Source organism: Carassius carassius, chromosome 4 (assembly GCF_963082965.1).
Source record: "Carassius carassius chromosome 4, fCarCar2.1, whole genome shotgun sequence".
Lineage (NCBI taxonomy): Eukaryota > Metazoa > Chordata > Actinopteri > Cypriniformes > Cyprinidae > Carassius > Carassius carassius.
This window is the reverse complement of record NC_081758.1, coordinates 3898693-3921861: the sequence shown is the minus strand read 5'-3', so window position 1 is coordinate 3921861 and position 23169 is coordinate 3898693. Positions and strand designations below refer to the sequence as shown.

General features: G+C 40.8%; 1 protein-coding gene across 3 annotated transcripts in view; it reads left to right on the top strand.

The window, feature by feature from the left end:
- Window positions 1–23169, top strand: part of LOC132132764 (astrotactin-2-like) — a 498987-nt gene that overhangs the window by 210939 nt on the left and 264879 nt on the right. For 2 of the 3 annotated variants that reach the window (XM_059545288.1, XM_059545303.1), the window contains one exon: window positions 20030–20179. The exons of the other annotated variant lie outside the window; for it this stretch is intronic. In XM_059545288.1, the coding sequence (XP_059401271.1) occupies window positions 20030–20179 (150 nt within the window). The remainder of the gene's footprint in view (window positions 1–20029; window positions 20180–23169) is intronic. 3 annotated transcript variants of the gene reach the window in all.

Below are 23169 nucleotides of genomic sequence, written 5' to 3'. Positions count from 1 at the left end.
CACTGGTTAACTTTAAAATCTTGAGCACTGAGAAGGTCCTTGGTTTGAAACATGCAAATGGAGAAGGTAGCCTAGAAGGTAAAGATTCTGCAGTCTTTACAGAAGACCTGGACATCTGGAGCACACAAGAAAAAGGTTAGCTGGCGAGATGATTCTGCAGTTTGAAAGACGCAAACAGACGATCACTGAAGAGAAGGTTCTGAAGTTGTTGCAGAAGTTGGGTGGAGGGGCACTAAGCTTGTGGTCGTTGTTACTGCTGCTGTTGGAGGGATTTGCAAGTTGGCACCTTTCAGTTCCAGCATTTTGCTTGGCCAATGATGTCGGAGGTTGCCATTTTAATGCCTATCTCTGGCATGAGGTCTATTTGCAAAGCTCAATGTCCATTTTTAAAACAATTTCTTTAAGGTTTTTCCCATGCATAATTGACTTTCAAAACTAATTCCAGAAGACCAAACACAAATGGGTAATGCTGATCATTGAACCATGCATTCATATATACAATATATATCATAATAGGTATAATAGGCATAATAGGTAAGGTTGCATACATTGTTGAATCACAAATAGCATTGATTAAGTATATACAGTTCTGTAAATGGGTATGAGCCATTTGTCAGCCACAAAGCAAAACCATTTTGGTCAGGCTGAGGTAGTCAGTGGTAGTTCAAACTTGGGTCTACAGAATGAATGACTGTGATCATTGAAACAGCACATGATGATAGGATCAACCTTTGATAAGAGGAATGCAGAAGTCCTCAATCCTGCCTTGCACAAATGATATACTTGAGGGAGAACAAAGCAGTTCCTGCATGGGAGTTACTGTATGTTAATGTTACCTCCTGTCATCAAGAGATAGTGTTGTTTATCTTAAGGTACAAGCATCCTTTGCTGTCCACAACGCCTGATCTCAACAGAATGAAACTTGGTGGTTGCTTTCTTGCTGATGTTCACTACAGAAAAGAAGGGGATAACATTTAACAGTTTCATGAGCCTGGAGGAAGAAACTTTTCTTGTGTCTGGCAGTTCTGGTGTTCGGTGCTCTGAAGTGCCAGCCAGATGGTAAGAGTTCAAAAAGGACATGGCTTGGATGTTAGAGATCCAGAGTGACTGTCTAAGTCTTTGTCCTTATTCTGGATGTGTACAGTTCTTGAAGGTTGGTAAGTGGAGTACCAATGGTCCTTTCAGTAGCCTGAACCGTCTTCTGTAGTCTTTTGCTTTTGTAGCGGAGCCAAATCAGACAGTTATTGAAGTTCACAGGACAGGTTCTGTGACTGATGATTAGAACTATGTGAGCAGCACCTGTGGCAGGTTGAACTTCCTAAGCTGGCAAAGGAAGTACAATCTCTGTTGGGTCTATTTAACAATGGAGTCTATGTGATTGTCCCACTTCAGGTGAGAGATGGTGGTGAACAAGGACCTGAATGATTCCACTGCAGCCACAGTGCTGTTCATGATGGTGAGTGCAGGGGGTTTCTCCTGAAGTCCACTATCATCTCCACTGTTTTGAGTGTCTTCAGCTCCAGGTTGTTAAGACTGCACCAGACAGCCAGCTGCTCAACCTCACTTCTATATGCAGACTTATCATCATCCTGGATGAGGCTGATGACTGTAGTGACATGAGCAAACTTCAGAAGCTTGATAGAGAGGTCAGTAGAGGTGCAGTATTGGTGTAGAGGGAGAAAAGCAGTGGGAAGAGAACACATCCCTGAGGGGTACCAGTACTGATGGTGAGGCTGTTAAACATGAATTTTCCCAGTCTTACTAGCTGTTGCCTATCTGTCAGAAATCTGATGATCCACTGACAGAGCTTGGGACAGAGAGCTGGGTTAGTTTGGTCTGGAGAAGTGCTGGGATGATTGTATTGAAAGCCAAAAAAAGTCTACAAACAGGATCCTCACATAAGTCCCTGGTTTGTCTAGATGTTGTAGGATATTATGCAGTCCCATTTGGACTGCACCATACACAGACCAGTTTGCTTGATAAGCAAACTGCAGAGGCTCCAGTAAGGGTCCAGTGATGTCCTTCAGATAAGCCTACACCTCAACAACTCTTAAAACAACTTCATGACCACAGATTTTAGGGCAGCCGGTCTGTAGTCATTATGTCGTATTATATATCTATTTGATTTCTTTTTATTTATTAAAGATATTGTCCTCATTTGTAAGTCATTCTGGACAAAAGTGTCTGCTAAACGACTAAATGCAAATGTAATGTAATGCATTTCTAATGCTGGGATCTTTAGGAAGGATAAGGTGCAGTTTCTTTATATCCGCTGACTGTCTTAGTACTCGACATCTTTATCCAACAGCAGTATGGCTCTTATGATTGATAGACAGATCTGAGTTGTTCAGAAACATTTAATTTCGATCAGCCTTATATGCTAATGAGCTCTGCTCATCCCACCCACTTTCTTTGCAAATAATCATTCAAAAATAAATAAATAATAATAATGTGTGAGACTTACTTTTTGGGAAGGTGCAGCTGGTTTAGAGGCAGTGGGTACTGATCCATTTTTGAGTTTTAACTGTTTGGATAAGAATAGGAAATAATTATTCTTAGAGTTAGTTTTGAGTTCTAAGTATGTTTTTTTTTTTTTTTTTTTTGGGAAAAACCTATCATATGTGTGGAAATATCAATAACATTTGATTCTCCATTAATGATTCCTTTAAAAGAACACAACAAAAGCAGTTTTTCTGCTGTCTGGCCAAAACTTGTTTTGTCTTGTTGCTTAACCGTTCCATTCCGTGCTGATCTGGCTCAGCTAGTAGATATGATCTAATTTTCCACTATGGGGCGGATAATGGAGCTTATAATGCAAATGTGTTAGTTGTTGCCTCAGTAACACAAGTGTTTACAGACAGAATGAGGTGAAAATAGTGAATAGTGACTGCAAGGTTATGAAGATAACACTTTATATTGATAGTTCACTTTAGACATTCTACTAGCTATGAGTAACCTTGCAACTGCATGTCAACTAACTCTCATTAGAGTATTAGTACACTGTTAGGTTAGGGTGTGAGTTCGAATAAGTTGACATGCAGTTGCAGAGTTACTTTTAGACATATATTTATCTGTTGTTATTATTTCGATGTTGTCATTTGCAATGATTAACAGATTTGTACTTCTTTTTTTTCTCAAATTTTCAATTAAATTTTGGTTTCAACTCAAAGTTTGTAATGTTGTGATTTTCCTTATCTGGTTGGTTTGGTTCATGGCTTATAACACTTTAATGAAGTCGTTTCAAAAATCCCTATGGGAAAATGAATAGGAAAAATAATTCCAGGACCAACTCTCTTGCATCATCAGGGGCTGCACATATTTTGTCATTTTCAACACCAGTGTTGCTTTTATTCAGTACACATTCCCAAAATTAAAGTTGCATGTTCCACTGATCTGTGTTTAGTGTGATCAATAAGAATTGAGCTGGCTGAACAAATTGTTCAATCTTGGCTGTCGTGAAGGATTTTGCAAGTGAACATTTAAAACAATGGTCACCTAAACCCCCAAATCCCATTTAAACACAAATAATAGGATGGTCCTTGAAAGGCAACAGATTGCATTTATAAGCACCCAAATCAATAAACTGTCACAGCACAGGCAAGATCGACACACAGCAAGCCATCAGAGAAGAATGAGTGGCATCCGAGTAGTACACAGTAACACACAGCCTCACACTCAAGGATTTTATCTTCGACTCCCAACAAAACAAACACGGGCCATGGACATGAAATATGCATGGAGCAGTTAACCTCCCATGTTGTGGCAGGTACTTCTCAGTCACGGCAGGTCGGGTATTAAGTGGATCCTGGCCAGCCTCGATTTGTTTGGTTAGCTGCGGCTGGATTAGCCATGAGCACTGTCAAAGACCCAACGGAATAATGAGCATTGCTGCGTCTTTATGAACCTTTGCTCTCGCAGCTCTGGCTAAGAGCGCAACACTGACCATCCACTTTTTCAATGCCTCGTTTATGGAAGTATTTTTCCCATTCATTTTCTGAATGGGGATTTTAAACAGTTGAAGTATGTATTTTTAAGCCATGATTTAAACCAAGTTTCTCACTCCAATTGCAAAAGTACAGACTTCTATTTATTTATGAAAACAAAGGACACTGTAGAAAACTGGTGTACGATTTACAAGATAACACTATTTCAACCTTTCTACTTAAAATATTCATTTACATTTCAGTTTAATCCTACATACACACCACATATATTGCTTATTTTAGAAATATTTCAGTACAGTCATACAACATTTTATGCCTTTTGCAGTGCTTCATTGGAATGGGCATTGGCAAAAGCATTCTTAACAGTTCTACAGAAGCATCACTTATAATATCAAAACTGAGGATTGGTCTCTTTCCAAAGGTTGTTGTTTAAAATCTATTTCTCTGTGGATGAAATTAATGTGGTTTACTTCTGGAGCATGACTGTGGTGCTTTATTGAAGCACATTTGTGATTCATAGCTTAATCCTCCCAAGAGCATCAACAAAATCTTCCAAAAAGCCTTTGGAAATTGAACTTCTGATGTGGAAATGGCCATCCAACTGGACTTTGGATTTTTTTTATATATATATGTATATATATATATATATATATATATGTATATATATATATATATATATATATATGTATATATATATATATATATATATATATATATATATATATATATATATATATATATATATGTATATATATATATATATATATATATATATATATATATATATATATATATATATATATATATATATATATATATATTTATTTTTTCTGCTTTATCTTGGTAAATAAGAAATCATTCTAATTTAATTTAGGGAAATTAGCATATTTACAATATTGTTAGGCCTCAGTGAGAGATTAGTCAAATGAGAGTTCAGCAGAATCGACACTGACAGAGCACATTCAAATTGAATTAAGTCATTTGGTCTTCATTTGTCTTTGTTGTGGGTCCACTCTGGAGAAATATAATTTGACTCAAAGTCTACCACTGTGCTGCACAGATAAAAGAACACGTGGTTCACAACAGAACTGCTGTTAGATGTTTTTCTAAACACTGTTCGAGGCTGTTAAGAGTTGCATTGATTTTAATTTAGCATCACTTCATTAGCAGACATGCTGACCATGTCACGTTCGAACTAAGGACAGGAAGCAGTTGCAAGTAAATAATGTTTATTAGAGAAGTATTGCCAGGCTGGGTTGATGGTGGGTGACGCAGGGACCTTGATGGCAGCACAGACTGGTGAGGAGGTGATTGAGTGCGCTGGTGGGTGATGGTGAGGGATCCGTATGATGACTGGTAATTCCAATAGTGACCGAAAAGGAACAAGACACAACCGTAGCTGAGCAGATGGAACACAGACAAGAATCATGGAGGACATCAAACCACGATCTGACAAACAAGAGACGAAAGACAGGGCATTAAGTAGGCTGGTGGAATGAGCTGCAGCTGCCGCTGATCATCTGGTAACACCCACATGAAACAATCAACATGACGTAACATGAGACGAGCAGGAAACGGTGAATTCATGAACCGTGACAGTACCCCTCCTCCTAAAGACGCCTCCTGGCATCCCCAGACTCCCTTACCGGTCGATTGTAATCATCGATAAGAGAGTGATCCAGGATGTCTCTAGCAGGCACCCAACTTCTCTCCTCCGGACCGTAACCCTCCCAGTCAACCAAGTACTGAAATCCGCGTCCCCTCCATCTTGAGTCCAGAATACGATTGACCGAATAAGTAGGTTCCCCATCTACGAGTCACGGCGGGGGAGGGAACCGGGGCAGGCGGATTAATCGGAGAATGAAATACAGGCTTTATTTTAGATACATGAAAGGTGGGATGAATTCTCCTGTTCGCTGGAGGAAGTTTAAGGCGGACTGCCACCGGACTTATGATCTTGGTGACAGTGAACGGGCCAATAAATTTGGGAGCCAGTTTATTAGAGACGGAACGGAGAGGAATGTTCTTGGTAGAAAGGCCTAGACCGGTGGCGGTCGGCTTTAGCCTTGGTGCGCGCCCCCACTTGGAGTAGAGTCTCGCGGGCTCTAGTCCAAGTACGGTGACACCTCTGGACAAAGGCGTGAATGGAGGGGACCGCGACTTCGGATTCCAGACTGGGAAAAATTGGTGGCTGGTATCTTACACTACACTCAAACGGAGATAGGCCGTAGCTGATATTGGTAATGTATTGTGGGTGTACTCCACCATTGACAGTTGTTGGCTCCAGGAGGAAGGATTCTTGGAGACCAAACATCGCAACACCCTTTCCAAATCTTGGTTGGCTCTCTCGGTATGACCATTTTTCTGGGCATGAAACACTGAGAACAGACTTACAGTCGCTCCCAGTAATCTACAAAATTCACGCCAAAATTTGGACACAAATTGGGGTCCTCTGTCGGAGACCACGTCTGTCGGGAGGCCATGTAAACGAAAGACGTGATCTACGACGGTCAACGCTGTCTCCTTGGCTGAGGGTAATTTGGGAAAGGGAATAAAGTGGGCCGCCTTCGAGAACCGGTCCACCACGGTCAAAACTACCGTGTCGCCCTGGGAGGGCGGTAATAAAATCTAGTGCGATATGGGACCAGGGTCTCGAAGGGACTGGCAGCGGTTGAAGTAACCCATCAGAATCGATCGGAAGTCTTACCAGTGGCGCAAACCGAGCAAGCCAAAACAAAACTGTGAAAGTCGCGAGCCATAAGTGGCAACCAGAATCATTGCTTGACCAAAAATGTAGTACGGTTAACTCCTGGATGACAAGCCACATTAGAGCAATGCCCCCACTGAATGACGCTGGACCGTAATCCCTCTGGCACAAATAATCGATTCGGTGGGCACCCGGGCGGAGGCGTTACCCCTTCTAAGGCCATCTTGACCTTCGATTCGACATCCCATGTGAGTGTGGAGACCACTAATGTCTCAGGTAAAATACACTCGGGAGTAGACGGGCGTTCGGAATGGTCAAAAATGTGCCACAAGAATCGGGTTTGATGTTCTTGGAACCCGGGCGGTATGAGAGAGTAAAATAAAAATGTCCGAAAAAAAGTGCCCACCGAGCCTGCCTGGAGTTCAACCTTTTGGCAGTACTAATGTATTCTAAATCAATCAAAAATCAATATGTCGTCCAGGTAGGCATATATGAATTGATCAATCATATCTCGCAGCACGTCGTTGACGAATGCCTGGAAGACCGCTGGGGAGTTGGACAGCCCAAAGGGCATGTCCAAGTATTCAAAGTGCCCCCTGGTGGTGTTAAAAGCGATCTTCCATTCATCCCCCTCCCTGATACAGACCAAATGATAAGCATTACGTGAGTCCAATTTCGTGAAGATCGACGCTCCCTGCAACCTCTCGAAGGCTGAAGACATCAACGGCAAAGAGTAAGTATTCTTTACCGTGAAGTTGTTCAGTCCCCGGTAATCAATACAAGGTCACAGTGATCCGTCTTTCTTCCCCACAAAAAAGAACCCCGCCCCCGCTGGAGAAGAGGAAGGGCGGATGAACTTCAAAGCTAGAGAATCAGAAATATATTTCTCCATAGCCTCCCTTTCTGGGACAGAAAGTGAATATAATTTGCCTTTAGGCAGAGACTTACCTGACAGTAAATCTATGGCACAGTCATAGGGACGATGCGGAGGGAGAGAAGCAGCATGAGACTTGCTGAACACTTCCTTCAGGTGGAGGTAGTCCGCTGGCATGTTAGACAAATCCACTGCTTCCTCCTGAAACACAGACATGTAATTGCCAGTTTATTTTGGGGTTGTGACGGAGGAGCCAGGGATGACCAAGTACTATGGGTGCAAGGGGAGAGTCAAGGATGTAGAATGGGACGATTTCTGAGTGGTTGCCTGATGTGATGAGGGTAATGTTTTCAGTGATGTGTGAGATGACCGGCAGTCTCTGTCCATTGAGGGCGTGAACCGTGATCTGGTGATTAAGGGGTCTGAGGGGAATTTGAAGTCTGCGTGCAAGTGCATAGTCCATGAAATTACCTTCAGCCCCAGAGTCCAGAAGTGCTTGACAGTCGTGAAGTTGTGCTGACCATCTTAGTCTTACCTGGAGGAGCGTAGATGATGATGAGGTATTCTCGGCGGAGATCCCACCCGATAGTAGCCTCATACTTACTACCGGGCTTAGTCTTTTACCGGACAGATGTAGGCGTGATGACCGGTCCCCCCGAAGTAGAGGCACAGACCCAGGGACCTCTCCTTCTCCTCCCGGGAAAGCCGAGCGCGCCCTACCTGCATGGGCTCGTGATCGTAGGAGGGGCTGGCCGCGTCCCCGCCACTGACTCGAATATCCGTATGGGCTCTCGGTGTGGGATTGGGTAGGTTACATCATTCTACTTGTGTTAGTCGTGCATCTACCCTCAGTGCCTGCTCAATGAGCCCATTGCTCATTAGCCATTAGCCCAAGCTCCAGGGCGTAGATTTCCCTCTGGACGCGGTCAGCCAGCCCATGCAGGAACATGTCCCACTGCGCCTCCTCGTTCCATTGACACTCCACCGCCAGGGTGCGGAACTCGATAGAAAAGTCTGAAACTGATCTCTCTCCTTGACGTAATTCGGCTAGCTTCCTAGCCGCCTGAAAGGCAAGCACAAGAGCAAGGGCTTCCTTTTCTATGGTTAAATAAGCACGCTGATGTCGGTTAAACTTGAGCGAGAAGAAACAGACAGGATGTTCAAGACCCTCCTCGTCATGCTGCAAAAGAACAGCCCCCGCTCCAAGGTCGCTCGCATCAACAGCGAGGGAAAAAGGCCGAGAAAAGTCAGGAGCGGCCAACACAGGCGCAGTAGTCAGCAATGCTTTAACAGACTCGAAAGCCGCTTGGCTCCGTGAAGTCCAGTCGAAGGTCACTTTTGAACTGAGCAAATCAGTGAGGGGTGAGGCAAAAGCAGAGAAATTTTTGCAAAATGACCGGTAGTAACCTACCATGCCCAGAAAACGGCGGAGTTCGCGACGAGTTGTTGGAGGAGGATAATTCAAAATCGCCTCAACTTTTGACTGGACAGGACGCACCTGCCCACGGCCAACCACTTTACCCAAATACACCACGGTGGCCTGGCCAAACTCACATTTAGCTAGATTGATGGTTAAATTAGCTTCTGATAGCCTGCGAAACACAGTAGAAAGAAGGGGGCCATATGCGAAGGCCAGGTGGCACTATAAATGACCAAATCGTCTAAATAAGCCTCGCAATTAGGCACACCATCAAGAACGCCGTTGATAAGCCTTTGAAAGGTGGCGGTAGCGTTCCGAAGGCCGAAGGCCATGGCGTTGTACTGTAGGAAGTGGTCGGATGTCACAAAGGCTGAAATCTCTTTGGCACGGAGTGTCAGCGGAACTTGCCAGTAACCCTTCATTAGGTCGATTTTACTGACAAATACCGCTGAGCCCAAACGATCAACACAATCGTCAATACGTGGTAATGGGTAACTATCAGGTTTTGTAACGACATTCACCCTCCTAAAATCCGTGCAAAAACGCATGGAACCATCACTTTTTGGCACCAGCAAACAAGGCGAACTCCATGGGCTATTACTAGATTCTGCAATGCCATTTTTCAACATGAATTTTACCTCACTTTGAAACAACAACCTTTTATGTGGATTTGTACGATACGGATGCTGTTTAATTGGACATGTAACCCCCACATCAATGTCATGTTCAATTGCCGTTGTTCGACGAGGCACATCAGGAAACAAACTCTCATTTTTTTTTTAATCAAGGAGATTAAATCGTTGCGTTCTGATGCTGATAAATTAGACAAAAATAAATCTAAATCATTAAGAACTTCAGAATTCTTCATTCTTCCTTCATTAACCTCCATCGATGGAGTACGACCCTCATCTTCAAGGTAAGGACTCGCCACAGCACCGTGTTGTACTGACAGAGACGCATTTTCTCCTCGTCCCACAACCGCCAGTGAAGAAACAACTTCAGCACCACGCGCCTTGGACAGCGCCGGTTTAGTTGCGCAAGCATTTTCACGGACAGTTGAAGTGCAAGGCGGTGTGAGTTCTGAGATTGAATCTTCTCCTCGATCACAGTACAATTTTAAACGGTTAATGTGACACAGTGTGCTCTTTCTCCTTCGGTCTGGAGTAGAGATGACAATTCAAATCATTCATTCTGCGAGCAACGCGATAAGGTCCGCTATAACGAGCATGTAAAGCGGAGCCCATCCCCGGAATCAGCACAAGAACTTTATCACCAGAACTGAAACTTCGGGAAACCGCCTTCTGATCAAACCTCTGTTTCATTCTCTTCTGACAAAGACCTAAATTGTCTCTGGCCAACTGACATGCACGGCTGAGCCTATTACGCATGTTGGACACATAATCAGTCAAACTGGAACACTCTTTAGACTCGGCGAGCCACGACTCTTTCAACAGCTTTAAAGGTCCACGAACCGTGTGTCCGAAAACCAGCTCTGAGGGGCTAAAACCCAAACTCTACTGTACCACCTCGCGTAAAGCAAAGAGAGTAAGCGGTACACCTTCATCCCAATCACGCTGGAACTCGAGGCAGAAACACTTAAGCATACTTTTCAAAGTTTGATGGAACCTCTCAAGTGCACCTTGAGTCTGTAGACGGTACGGGCTGGAGGTAACATGATGGACAGCGAGCTGACGCATAGCTTGCGCAAACGCACGAGACATAAAATTAGTACCGCGGTCGGTCTGAATGGTTTTTGGAAGGCCAAAAACAGAGAAGAAACCCATCAGGGCTTTAATAATGACAGGAGTTGTGATTTTACGGAGCGGTATGGCCTCTGGAAAACGAGTCAAGCTACACATTATGGTGAGTAACCACTGATTCCCAGATTTTGTTCGAGGCAATGGGCCAACACAGTCTAGTATAACGTGTTCAAACGGCTCAGACGTAACCGGAATCGGCTGTAAAGGCGCAGGCGGAATCACCTGGTTAGGTTTACCAGTGACCTGACATAGATGACATGTTCGGCAAGTATCCCACGACATCTTTTTTAATACCTGGCCAGAAAAAATGGCGTAAAATTCTGTCAGTAGTCTTATTTACGCCGAGATGACCCGCGAAGTGATGGTCATGAGCTATACTCAAAACTTTATCACGAAAAGAAATTGGGACAACAATTTGAAAGAGAACTCTCCACACATCTTGCGCTGAGGCCATAAGAGGTCTCCACTTGCGCATTAAGACACCATCTCGTAAAAAATAGCCGTTTTCCACCACACAAATCGTTACCAAGCAGCACAGCTACATTTTCAACAGGCACAGAAGGGCCACGCCCACAGTAACTTTGCCAGTGACCAGTGTTGGGAAGGTTACTTTGGAAATGTAATAGGTTACAGATTACAAGTTACCCTGTTTAAAATGTAATAGTTGTGTAACTTTTTCAATTACTTTATTAAAGTAATGTAACTAATTACTTTTGAGTACTTTTTGATTACTTTTCTATTTTTTGGTGAAAATTAAAGAATAATAAATAAAAGCATATACATCAACTTAAATACAGTTATCTAATAAGCATGTGACGTATTCGGTGTAATAAACTCCTGAAACATTGTGTTTTTTTGAAACTGCTGTCTCTGTATATGATGATAGTTTTCTCAAAATAAGTAAAATGCACATGAAGTGACACAGAGCAGTTCTAGACATTATGTTTATGTGCTCGTGTACTCCTATATTGAGACGGCAGAGGTTGAAAACACTGCGAGCTTCAGTAGGCCTATGTGTGGTAAATGAAACCATGTCTTTGCCATTAATTTACAGGAGGGGCGGACTGGGAAAAAAATTCAGACTGGAAAATTCATACAAACAAATTCATGAACAAAACTATTTTTTGTATGGGCCTGACATAAAAAAGGTTTAAATCTTTAATTTGGGGACATGCAAAATAATTAAAAGTTCTCTCCTGAACTGCACCTTCACTTCCATTTTTCTCTTCAGTCTCTTTATTTTGCCCTGTTATCCATCTCTCTCGTGACTTTAATACTCAAGATTGAACAAAACTATACTTTACAATACAATACTACAATATCTTTATAGAAAAATCCTAATACTGTACACGAGTCATGTTTTTCCCTTACAAAAAATTAACCATGCTTTTATTAGCCTATATAAAAGTAAAATAACCTTTTTTTTTTTTTTTGCAAATGGATTTGTATTTATTCTTAAATAAATACATTTGAAATAATTTTACATTTTTGGTTATCACAGTTAAACAATAGTAACCATTTTCTCTTGATTTATAGTTAAATATTAAAATGTTAATTTTCGTAAGGGTTGTGTTGTTGTCTGTCGTAGCTCCCCCTAAACCTATAAAAAAAAATAGGATTTTTTTTTTCAGCTAAATTACTACTGTAACATTACAACAGATAATAGCCTAATGATGTCCTTTATATAGTATTTTATGCTGCTACTTGATTAAATAAATAAAAAATCAAAGACAAAAAAGCATCTTTACAGACGAAACTGACCTGAAACCCTGAACAGGAGTTCTGCTTCTCTGCTCCAGCAGTCTACTCTATTCTCTCTCTCTCTCTCTCTCTCTCTCTCTCTCTCTCTCTCACATTGATTACTCTGAGTCTGATCCAAACCATTTGGCGGAGGCGCGGAGAGCGCGCGAGTCATGACTAAACAATTCATGAATTATTAGAGATTTAATTATCAAATGCCGGATTTGCAAATGATCACTTTAGTACATTCGGCAGGCAATTATACAATAATGATATTAAATAGTGGGGTAAAATCGGCTGCCAGGCCACCGGGAATTGTCCCGGTTCTCCCGGTGTCCAGTCCGCGCCTGACAGACACGCAGAATGTACAAGTCATATATTGCATTTTTGGGGCTTTATATTCACAGACACTAGTCGATGTCATGTTTTGATTCAAGTGTACTGACCTACTTTTGATTTAGTCATCCAAAATGTGGCATATTCCGTCCGCGTTAGGCATTCCGTTTTTATGACTGGATTCTACGAACCAGACTGTATTTCCGCATCCCGGAAATTATTAGGGGGTATGTCTCAGAATAGTCAGTGCAATTTGGGAAAGAAATCAGTTAAATCTGTATGTGGATGCGTGTAAATATTCAAATGTAATCCCCTTTGTAATCGTTAAAAAATACATAAGTAACTGTAATTTAATTACTCATTTTTTCTTAGTAACTGTAACTAATTACAGTTACAATAATTTTGTAATTTAATTACGTAACGCCGTTACATGTAACTAGTTACTCCCCAACACTGCCAGTGACTAATTCAGACATAAGAGAAATCTCTCAGAGGGACATTAACACAACCCATTTCAAATCCACGTACAAGAATACTATCCCCAGTAAAAGTCTTCTCACTAAAAGGCAACACATCTTGTACGATAAAGCTCTGTGAAGCGCCAGTGTCACGCATAATTTTTACAGGAATTTTTGAGCGTTCACCGGGCAAAGAGACAAAGCCATCCATTATAAAAGGCGCAAAACTGTGGTTATCAGTATCGTCCCTACTCACAGGCAAGTTCGAAACACACAACCCTACCTCTGATCTACCAGAAGCTGGTTGACTCGCTACCTTATTTTTACGTTTCAGAGAATAACACTCTGCCAGAACATGACCACGTTTCTTACAGTACGCGCAGGTCGGAGCTGTAGCATTAGACCCCCGACGGACGCCAGTCTGAAGAGCGGCCAGAAACAGGCACGGTTTCTCTAGAAACCTTGGACACATTTGGATGACTAGAAACGTTTTGTGAAAATTTTGAATTAGAAGGAACACGCTTGTGTGTGAGTACATACTAATCCGCAAGTACAGCTGCACGAGCCGGAGTCAGATTCTGATGCTCACTAACATGTGTAGCGACTATTTGAGGAAGGCCGTTTTTAAAATCTTCAAGAATAATCAAATCACGAAGAGATTGAAAGGTTGTCACTTCTTGCGAGCTAAGCCAGCGATCAAATAGCATTTCTTTTTCTCTAACATACTTGACATGTGTAAGAGCTTCAGGTTTATGATAATTGCGAAATTTCTGTCGATACGCCTCAGGCACAAGAGCATAAATGCGCAAAACAGCATGTTTAACTTTCTCGTAATCTGCTGCGTCTTCCAGAATTAACGAGGAATAAGCTTCCTGCGCCTTCCCAGTAAAAACACACTGTAACGTCATGGTCCAAATTTCTTTGGGCCATTTAAATGTTGTTGCTACGCGCCCGAAATGTGCAAAAAACTTATCAACTTCGCTCTCATTAAAAGGTGGAACAAGGTGAATGTTACGAGTTATGTCAAATTGATCTTGCCTAACAGAAACACCAGCCTCACGAGCCTTCAGCTCGAGCTCTTTAATACGTAATGCTTGCGCAAACTCAAGATCTTTCAATCTTAATTCATGTTCTCTCTTCTCCCGTTCTCGTACTGTCTGTCTATCAGCCTCTAATCTAGTTTTTTCGCGTTCCCATTCAATTTCCTTCTCTCTTAACTGTAAACGTTTTAATTCTAGTACTGCTTTACTAGGTGAAGGTGGAGGTTCAATAGGAAAACGCTTACCCTCAGGCAATGTAGATGCATCCGGAGATACTTTCAAAAATACTCCAAGTTCTCGCAAACCTTCCAGAAGCCTATCCTGAAGTTCAGCCTTGGAAGGGTTACCACTCACCTCAAGTTTATAGTGGCCAGCAATTCTAACAAGGTCATCACGCGTAGCAGTTAAGAAAACCTCCTGTGAAGGAGCGAGAATAAAGACATCTAAATTAAACATTGCGAATAATAAGAATAGGTCCACCCTAAACGAAAAAAATAAAATACACTAAAGAAAAGTCACCGAAAATCCACGGCATAATTAACAAAAAGCGATCACAGCAAACTAATGCGCACTCACAGCGCGCAGTGCGACCACCACAGAAAAAGATTTTCACTAAGAGAAAATCGAACTTCTTCAAAACATAGTTCAAAACCCGGCTAAACGAGCCCCCATTTATATGTTACGAACCCATCAATTAATTATGGATCAGCATAACATATAAAAGACCGATTGACAAAGATTCGATGACAGTCTAAATAAATTATTTTAATTAGGTGATACGCCTTAGCGTACGCAGAGCATGGTGGCAAAAATAAACATAACAAAAACAAAAGAAAACCCTGACCCACACTATTCTTCAAAGCGGATGAAACTTGCCTGCCTCCCGTTCAAAACACAAGACAGAGTTTGTGTGAGTCTTCCGGGTCTTCTTTCTCCTGCTCTCCACTAATCTGTACTAAATAATATGCAAAAACCCATCACCAGTTACCACCAGCTGTAAATAAATATAATAAACTAAAAATAACAAACAATAATCCCATATCGGCACCGTGCTTGTGAAACCAACATCGAAACAAGCTCTAAACAAGTTCAAAGGAAGCAGCAGGCCGAGCACGCGTCGGAGCTTGTGCTCCGTCTGCTACCAGGAGCGGATGAGAAGTGAGAGAGAGCACGTCCCCAGACTGGGCGCCTTTAAAGCAGTTGCCCCGCCCACAATCACAGCCGGCGGGGACCTCACGTGATCTGTATAGGAAATTAAAAACAGATAGAAATAACCGCACTCAGCAGCAGGTAACCGTGGCCATTTAGCAACGTAACATCAATGTATGCATTCACCCTGAGAACTCATCTTTGTTTCCAGAGGGAGTCAAAGGGGCTGTAGTTATTTGGCAATAAGGCTAGGTAAATCTGGGTATCATTAGCATAGCTATGATAGGCAATTTGGTTATTTCTCATTATTTGACTTCGGAGCATATACAGGCTAAACAAGAGTGGTGCAAGAATTGAGGCATGTGGGACTCCACATGTCATGGACGTCAACTTAGACTTACACTCTCCTATACTCACATAATAACCTCTCCCTTCTAAGTATGACCTGAACCATTTGATTACCATCCCAGAAAGCCTGACCAAGTTTTACAGTCTCTCTAGTAGTATGTAGTATGAAGCAAAAACTACGACTTTATTCAGCATTGTCTTCTCTTCCGTGCCTGTTGTGAGAGAGTTCAAAACACAACAGTTTAGTGATATCCGGTTCGCGAACTAATCATTCGATGTAACCGTTTGAATGAGGCGGGACAAAGGGTAAAATTGCAGTACAGTACAACAAAGCGGGACAGGGGGTCACTCTATTCACGCCAGTTATTCAGCCAATAAAGTGTAGGCCTATGTATTTCTCAATTGTGTCTAGTACTACATAAATTACAAAGGTATTTCAAACGACCCGACCGCGACCAGAATATCATTAAAAATATTTTTGGATGACTCCGAAAATATACTGGTTCAAGTAGATCCGGTTACCAGTGATGCGCGGGTTGATCCGAAATGAGCCTGCGTTCACCCACAGTTACCCTTGAACCAGTTCACCAAATCGAACTGAATCGTTTAAAATGGTTTCGCGTCTCCAATAAGCATTAATCTGCAAATGACTTAACCTGTTAACTTTTTTTAATGTGGCTGACACTCCCTCTGAGTTAAAACAAACCAATATCCCGGAGTAATTAATGTACTCAAACAGTACACTGACTGAACTGCTGTGAAGAGAGAACTTAAGATGAAAACCGAGCTGAGCCAGATAACAAACAAAAGATTGACTCGTTCTCGAGTCAAAAACCGTTTCTGTCAGACGCGTCCGATTCGAGAACCGAGGAGCTGATGATACTGCGCATGAGTGATTCAGCGAAAAAGAACCGGTGAACCGTTTTCTTCAACCAGTTTATTGAATCGAACTGTCCAAAATAACTACTGGTGATCCGAAAACCGATGCAACCGGTTCTTGACTCGAGAATGAGTCAATCTTTCGTTCGTAATGCGACTCGGCTTGGTATTCATCTTCAGTTCTCTCTTCACAGCAGTTCAGTCAGTGTACTGTATGAGTGCATGCATTACTCCGGGATATTGGTTTGTTTGAACTCAGAGGGAGTGTCAGCCACATTAAAAAAGTTAATGGAGACGTGAACCGTTTAAACGATTCAGTTCGATTTGGTGAACTGGTTCAAGAAGATCCGGTTACATCACAGATATCACAGCAGAGTTTTTAACTCTCTCACAACAGACACTGAAAAGACAATGCTGAATAAAATCGTAGTTTTTGCTATTTTTAGACCAAAATGTATTTTCGATGCTTCAAAAAATTCTAACTGACCCTCTGATTTCACATTGACTACTATAATGATGTTTTTCTTACCTTTCTGGACATGGACAGTAGACCGTACACACAGTTTCAATGGAGGGACTGAGAGCTCTCGTACTAAATCTAAAATATCTTAAACTGTGTTCCGAAGATAAACAGAGGTCTCACTGGTTTGGAACGACATGAGGGTGAGTTATTAATTACATAATTTTGATTATTGGGTGAACTAATCCTTTCATCTTTATGGTTGCAGCACTAACCTTTGTCCTTCACTCATGGAACCAGTGTTGTCAATAAAGAACCCTGGTTTTTCAGAGTGTCAGCTGGCTGGTTCTACACTCTTACAAAATAAAAGCCGCAAACGGCTTCTTCTGTATGTGTACAGCGATAAAATGCTTTCACAGCAGGTTTATCCACACTGATCTTGTGTCTAGTGAACAGTATCTACACATAAGTTTGACACTTAGATTTAGCAAGCAGCTGCTAATTAGACAGAATGGCACACACCAATGAAAATCAGAAAAATAAATAACCAGTTGCTCACTTCAGGGACCACGGCCTCATCCATCTGCAAACTTCTCCATCAGGGGGCCTTTAACATAAAGCCTCACAGTACGGCGAGGAAATCGCCCCTGTCCAGAGCCATTATGCCTCCGTGGAGAGAGCGGCCCTCTACATATCTCAAGTTAATTGAAGTTGTGATGCAGTACCGGCCGTAGGGAGTAGCGATGCGTCTTTGTAATGGAGGTGGGAGATAAATTGTTTGCGACTTTTTGAGGCATCTCATCCCACTCCATCTCTCTGTTTCACTTCCTCCCACTCCTGGAGCAGACAATAAAAGGGGAAGTTTATTTTTATATATTATGCCTCTGCTGCAGTGCAAATGGGCCAGAACGTGTTGAGATGGGTCAGCGGCGTCCCCTGAGGCACTCTGATTTGCTGCCAGTTGGAAATACAATACAAACATTGCAGCATTGTGGACATTGCGCCAAATGTTTGTTTTTGCTTTGGCCCCCCGTTTGGAAGTACTGTTGATTTCCAAATGGGGGGCCAAAGACATTTACTAAAATCATGCAGTGACCCCGTGCAGAATTATTTATTTATTCATTCACTTTTTGGCAAGCCAATTTTATCTTTTTGGCAAGCCAATAAAACACTTTAAAATGTACTCGCCACCAGCCTTCACGTGGTTTTAGTTGAATTGTAAAACATTTGTATAACTTTATAGTGTGACTCTATGAAATAATGCAAAACATAGGTTTATAGTAAATATTATTTGGATGCCCCCACACATTCCTAACAGATTTACAAAATCAAACATTTAGACTTGTTATCTCTATGTTTTAAGTAGAATGAAGTGCACCAAAGAGCACTGTCACTTTCATTGTGGCACTGAAAAAAAAAAAAAAAACGGTACTTACAGATAAAGTATAAACTATCACTTAAATTTTTAACACGTTTAAGTACACTTAAAAATCCACTTTCCAATAATAGAAATCAAGTTTTACTTTAAAGTGCATTTTAAATCATTGTTTTAAACATCTTTGTCATGTTTTAACGAAGTACACTTATTTCGAAGTGTTGATTTACATACCGAAGCACATATAAAGTGCATGATTATAATTTTAACAGTAGTTTACTACATTTAAAGTTAGTGTATTTTAATTATACTAAATTGCAACTTCACAATTATATATGTGTAAGTACAAATGCATTGACAAACATGACATATACAGTAGAATGACATTATAAGTGTATTTTAGTTTACCATAAGTAATTGCCAGTACATTCAGCGGCACACTTTGACAATATTTCAAAGGCAATAAAACAATGAAACAGAATATAAATATGTACATCTGAAAAGTTCAGATAACATAAATTAAAACTATAGAACATCTCAAATTCAATTGCAATGTACATGCAATTTAGTGTCCAAGGTGCAAATAAGTATATCCTTTCAAAGTATTTTTATAAATACTTTTTTTTTTATATATATATATAAGTTTTTTCTCTTTCTCAAGGGGATGCCACCAGTAAAATGGTTTATCAGTCTAGTGTGGAAGACCTTGACTGGCCTGGACATGAAGTATAGTGAAAACCTTTTGGGATGAATGGGTAATATGACTGTGGGACAGGCTGCTCTAACAGATATCAAGGCAGGACCTCACTTATGCTGTTGTGTTCAAATGGGAGTAAATTCCTGCAACCATGTTCCCACAATTTTTCCAGAAGTGCGAAAACTGTTGAAGCACCATATCAGCCATTGTTTTGAAATTAAATGTTCAAAAAGCATGGTCAAACACTACTAGCCAGGTAGTGTATTTCACTGCTATTTAATATATTTGGGTCTTTTGGACTTTTTTCAAGGACTGTTTCTGCAGAGCATTGACTCTACAGTAGGAAACCATCTCGAGAGTATTACGACTTTTACTCTCATGGTGATAACAAAAGGTCTTTTACTTGTGCAAACTGCTGAAGAGGAAACTCTCTTCCCTCATGGCCTGCACTTTTTTCCACATTCTCTATCCTTCTTTTCCAAAGTGTGCACATCAAAGCCCGCCTGTTCATGATACGAGCAACGAGATGATGTAGAGCGATAAGACAGGACAGGAAAGGAGAATGTGTTAAAGACACGATAAATGAAGTTCTAGAGATGCATAACTCATATGCTCTCATTTCTCTTTTAAGGACAAAGCGTTTACTGAGTAAATCATCTCACAGCCTTTACGCTCATCTATCTTTTCTTTTTCCTTTTTTTTAAACAGGAATAGATAAGCATGACTTCAGCATTTTCACTCATGTAGTAAATCATGCGCTGCCCTCCAATGCCTTTCAGCAGCGGTGTGTGTCTTCCAGTGTCTCATGGGTTCGTGTGTATGTGTGTGTGTGTTTATTTTAGTGCTGGACCCTGATCAGGAGAGCGTAGAGGCCCTGATGCAGAGGTTTAAAGAGAGTTTCCGGACCAACACCACGATGGAGATCACACACTTCCAGAACGTAACACACAGCTCCTCTACTGGCCGCAAGAGAGGACAAACTCACAACAGAGGTTTGCAATCCACTCACACACTCAAACATCATCTCTTGTTGGGATTGCTCAAATAAACTTGCCTTACATAAAAGAAGTCAATCAATCAATCAATCAATCAATCAATCATATTTATGTATTTAAAGTCAATAGCCATTGGCTTATTAAAATAAAATAAAATAAAATAAGACCCAGAGAGACCAACTCTTTTGCCTTCCTCATTGCGTGTGCTGTGAATGTGAACGAGGAAATAGAGAATGAAATATAGGTGAAAAGTCACACGAGAGGAGTCCTCTATCATGCTGTGACTGGCTCATTACCCTTCCAGATGCTCACAACACTCTGCAAATAAGTCTGAATGCGTCAAACTAGTGGGAATGGACAAACTGATTACAAAGTCAACCACACGTTCAAACCAAAATGAACTTGACCTGCGAGTGAGCTGGTTCTCATTAAGCATTAAACCTGCTTCCCTCTGCCTGCAACCATCATGACGCTTGTGATAACAGAGAATCTGGTCACTTACGGTCAGAAAGTTATATATAAAAAAAGGTTTTTACTTGACTTTGTTTTAATAAAACATTATTTTTATATAAAATCAGTATAAATAGTATAGTATTGGTTGCTTAATGATAGTATATATAGTTGGCATTCCTTTAACACTGAGTAAAAATCTTTTAAATGTATTATGAATTTGAATAGAACTAAAATATAGAACCCAAACACAGAGACGACTTTGCCTGATTTTTACACAAATTCACCACATGCCACTGACACCCAATCAGGTGAGAGCTTAAGAAACATCCCATCCCATTAGCCTTAGTTCTCAGTCACACTTTAGCAGCACGAGTCTTCACCCTGAAATGAAACCCGAGTGAATGCGTTGTCTGCCGGGTCGGAGCACTAAAATAGAGAAGTGTGAAAATAATTCGTTTTAGCCTTGATTTTTAAACACCTCACCCCTCTGGCGCACTTTCTCAGGCTCCTTGAAATAAAATCTTTCCAGGACCCTTAATTACTGCCCACAAAAAAATTGCCTTCAGCACAAAACTCTTTTTCTGCATCCATTGAGAATAACAAACAGGCTAATGGGACAAACTCTGGCGCAGAGCTGGAACTCAATTAAAGCGAGGGGAAGTGAGAGTTCACCGGGCCGCTACAAGCAGAGTATGCCTTTCCAGGAATAAAAAGGAACCAAATGAATCAAATATTACATGAGAGGGGGTCAGTATGATACGTTAATACCACTGTGCCTGACGCTGCATTCTGTGTCGAGAGTTTCTCATTTTCTCTCATGGCTTGTGATTTTGCTTTCCACACAATTCCCGCTGCACATTTGCATAGATTTACATGCGGGGTTGGTCTGGTAAGTAGATTAAGACTCAGAAAGGTTGAGGGAGGGGAGCTGCTTATGCCAGTTTTATGGTCAGAGATGCCAGGCTGACACACATTCGGCTGGTGTAGAAGTTCTTGGGGCTTGTGCAAGCATTTTAGTGGAATATTTCAATGTTCTCATCCTCGTTTTGTTCTAAAAGGCCTTTCTTTCTCATACAATGAAAGCCTATTTTGACTAGGCTTTGATAAAGCATTGATAAAGGAGCATCATGCAGTAAAATTACAATCAAAATAGTCCATATGCATATATTTTATTCTAAAGTCATAAGAATTTTAAGTGCTTATATGCTAAAAAATATTCGCGCTTTAACACCTTAAAACATTCTTAAGTAGGTCTTTAGAACATCTTTATATGTCATAATTCTGTTGTCTCTGAAATATGGTTAAAGTTACTGTTGAATGTACTGACAAACAATTATGAAAAACTAAAAAATACTTGTATGTATTTAAATATATTTGGAATTTATATTTAAATTTGTGTACTTAAAATATATTAACTTTAAATACAGTATGATACTGAATAACACACTACAGTTAAAATGGTTATTTTAACTGGTACTTTACATATGCTTCAGTATGTTAGTCAACATGTCAAAAAATGTGTTCTTCAAAGCAAAATATTATTTAAAATGTACTTTAAGTATTACTTTTTAAAATTGTACTTAAGTGTGTTAAGAAACAGTGATGACTCTTTAAGTACACTTGGCCATTCGTTTCATTAATATATTATGTGAAAGTATGGTGTTAAAAAAAATCTAAATGTGCACATCCAGTACAATTAAGCACACTTATTTTTCATAAGGGTGTGCAACTTTAGAATACAACATTAGAGTGGAAGATCTTAAACTGTCTTGCTGACATTATTCTTGAAATTTAAGGAGACTGTTGTACAAGTTCAGTTTTCTCATCCTAATAAGCTTCATCAAGCTCAACATGAGGTTTCTATTTGTGTGCCCTCAGAGTCAATTAATTACCATCGTGGATCTTTAAAGCCACTCAATCAGAATAATTTTCCAAAACAAGACAAGACAGCGAGAGGATTCTCGGCTGGTGTCAGTATGGTAAGCATGTTTGCAGGCACGGATATGAAGTGTCTCTCTGACAGTGATTAGCTATGCTAACGTGACCTGTGCTGCTGCAGGGGAGAACACCATCTGTGTCCAAAGCCAAGAGGTCTGACACCAGCACTCACACTCCTGACACTAAGTATTCACACCCTCTGCCACAGGCTGAAGAAAGGAGTCAGGACAGTTGCTGATTGAGATTCAGGTGTTATCTGAGTCTCCTCAATATTTTATGGAATTTTAGATTGATTGATTTTTAAGGAGACTTTAATACAGAATATTATGACAGGGTCAACAACAATGTAGTCTAAACAATCCCCGTTCACATAGATCCATGAAAATGACTAAAAACAACTGTATTATGCATGTCAGGCCAGTAGCTGGTAATGTCACTTTGTAAAGAAACTCTCCGAAACACATAACGAACATGACATCACCGTGTTCACAAATTTTGTTTTTGTAGTTTGCACTGATATGATAAAGGTATTGTTTTCAAAAACTTGCACCTTGGAACCTGTTTTCCAATGTTTTCATTTTCAGGCCCCCAAAATG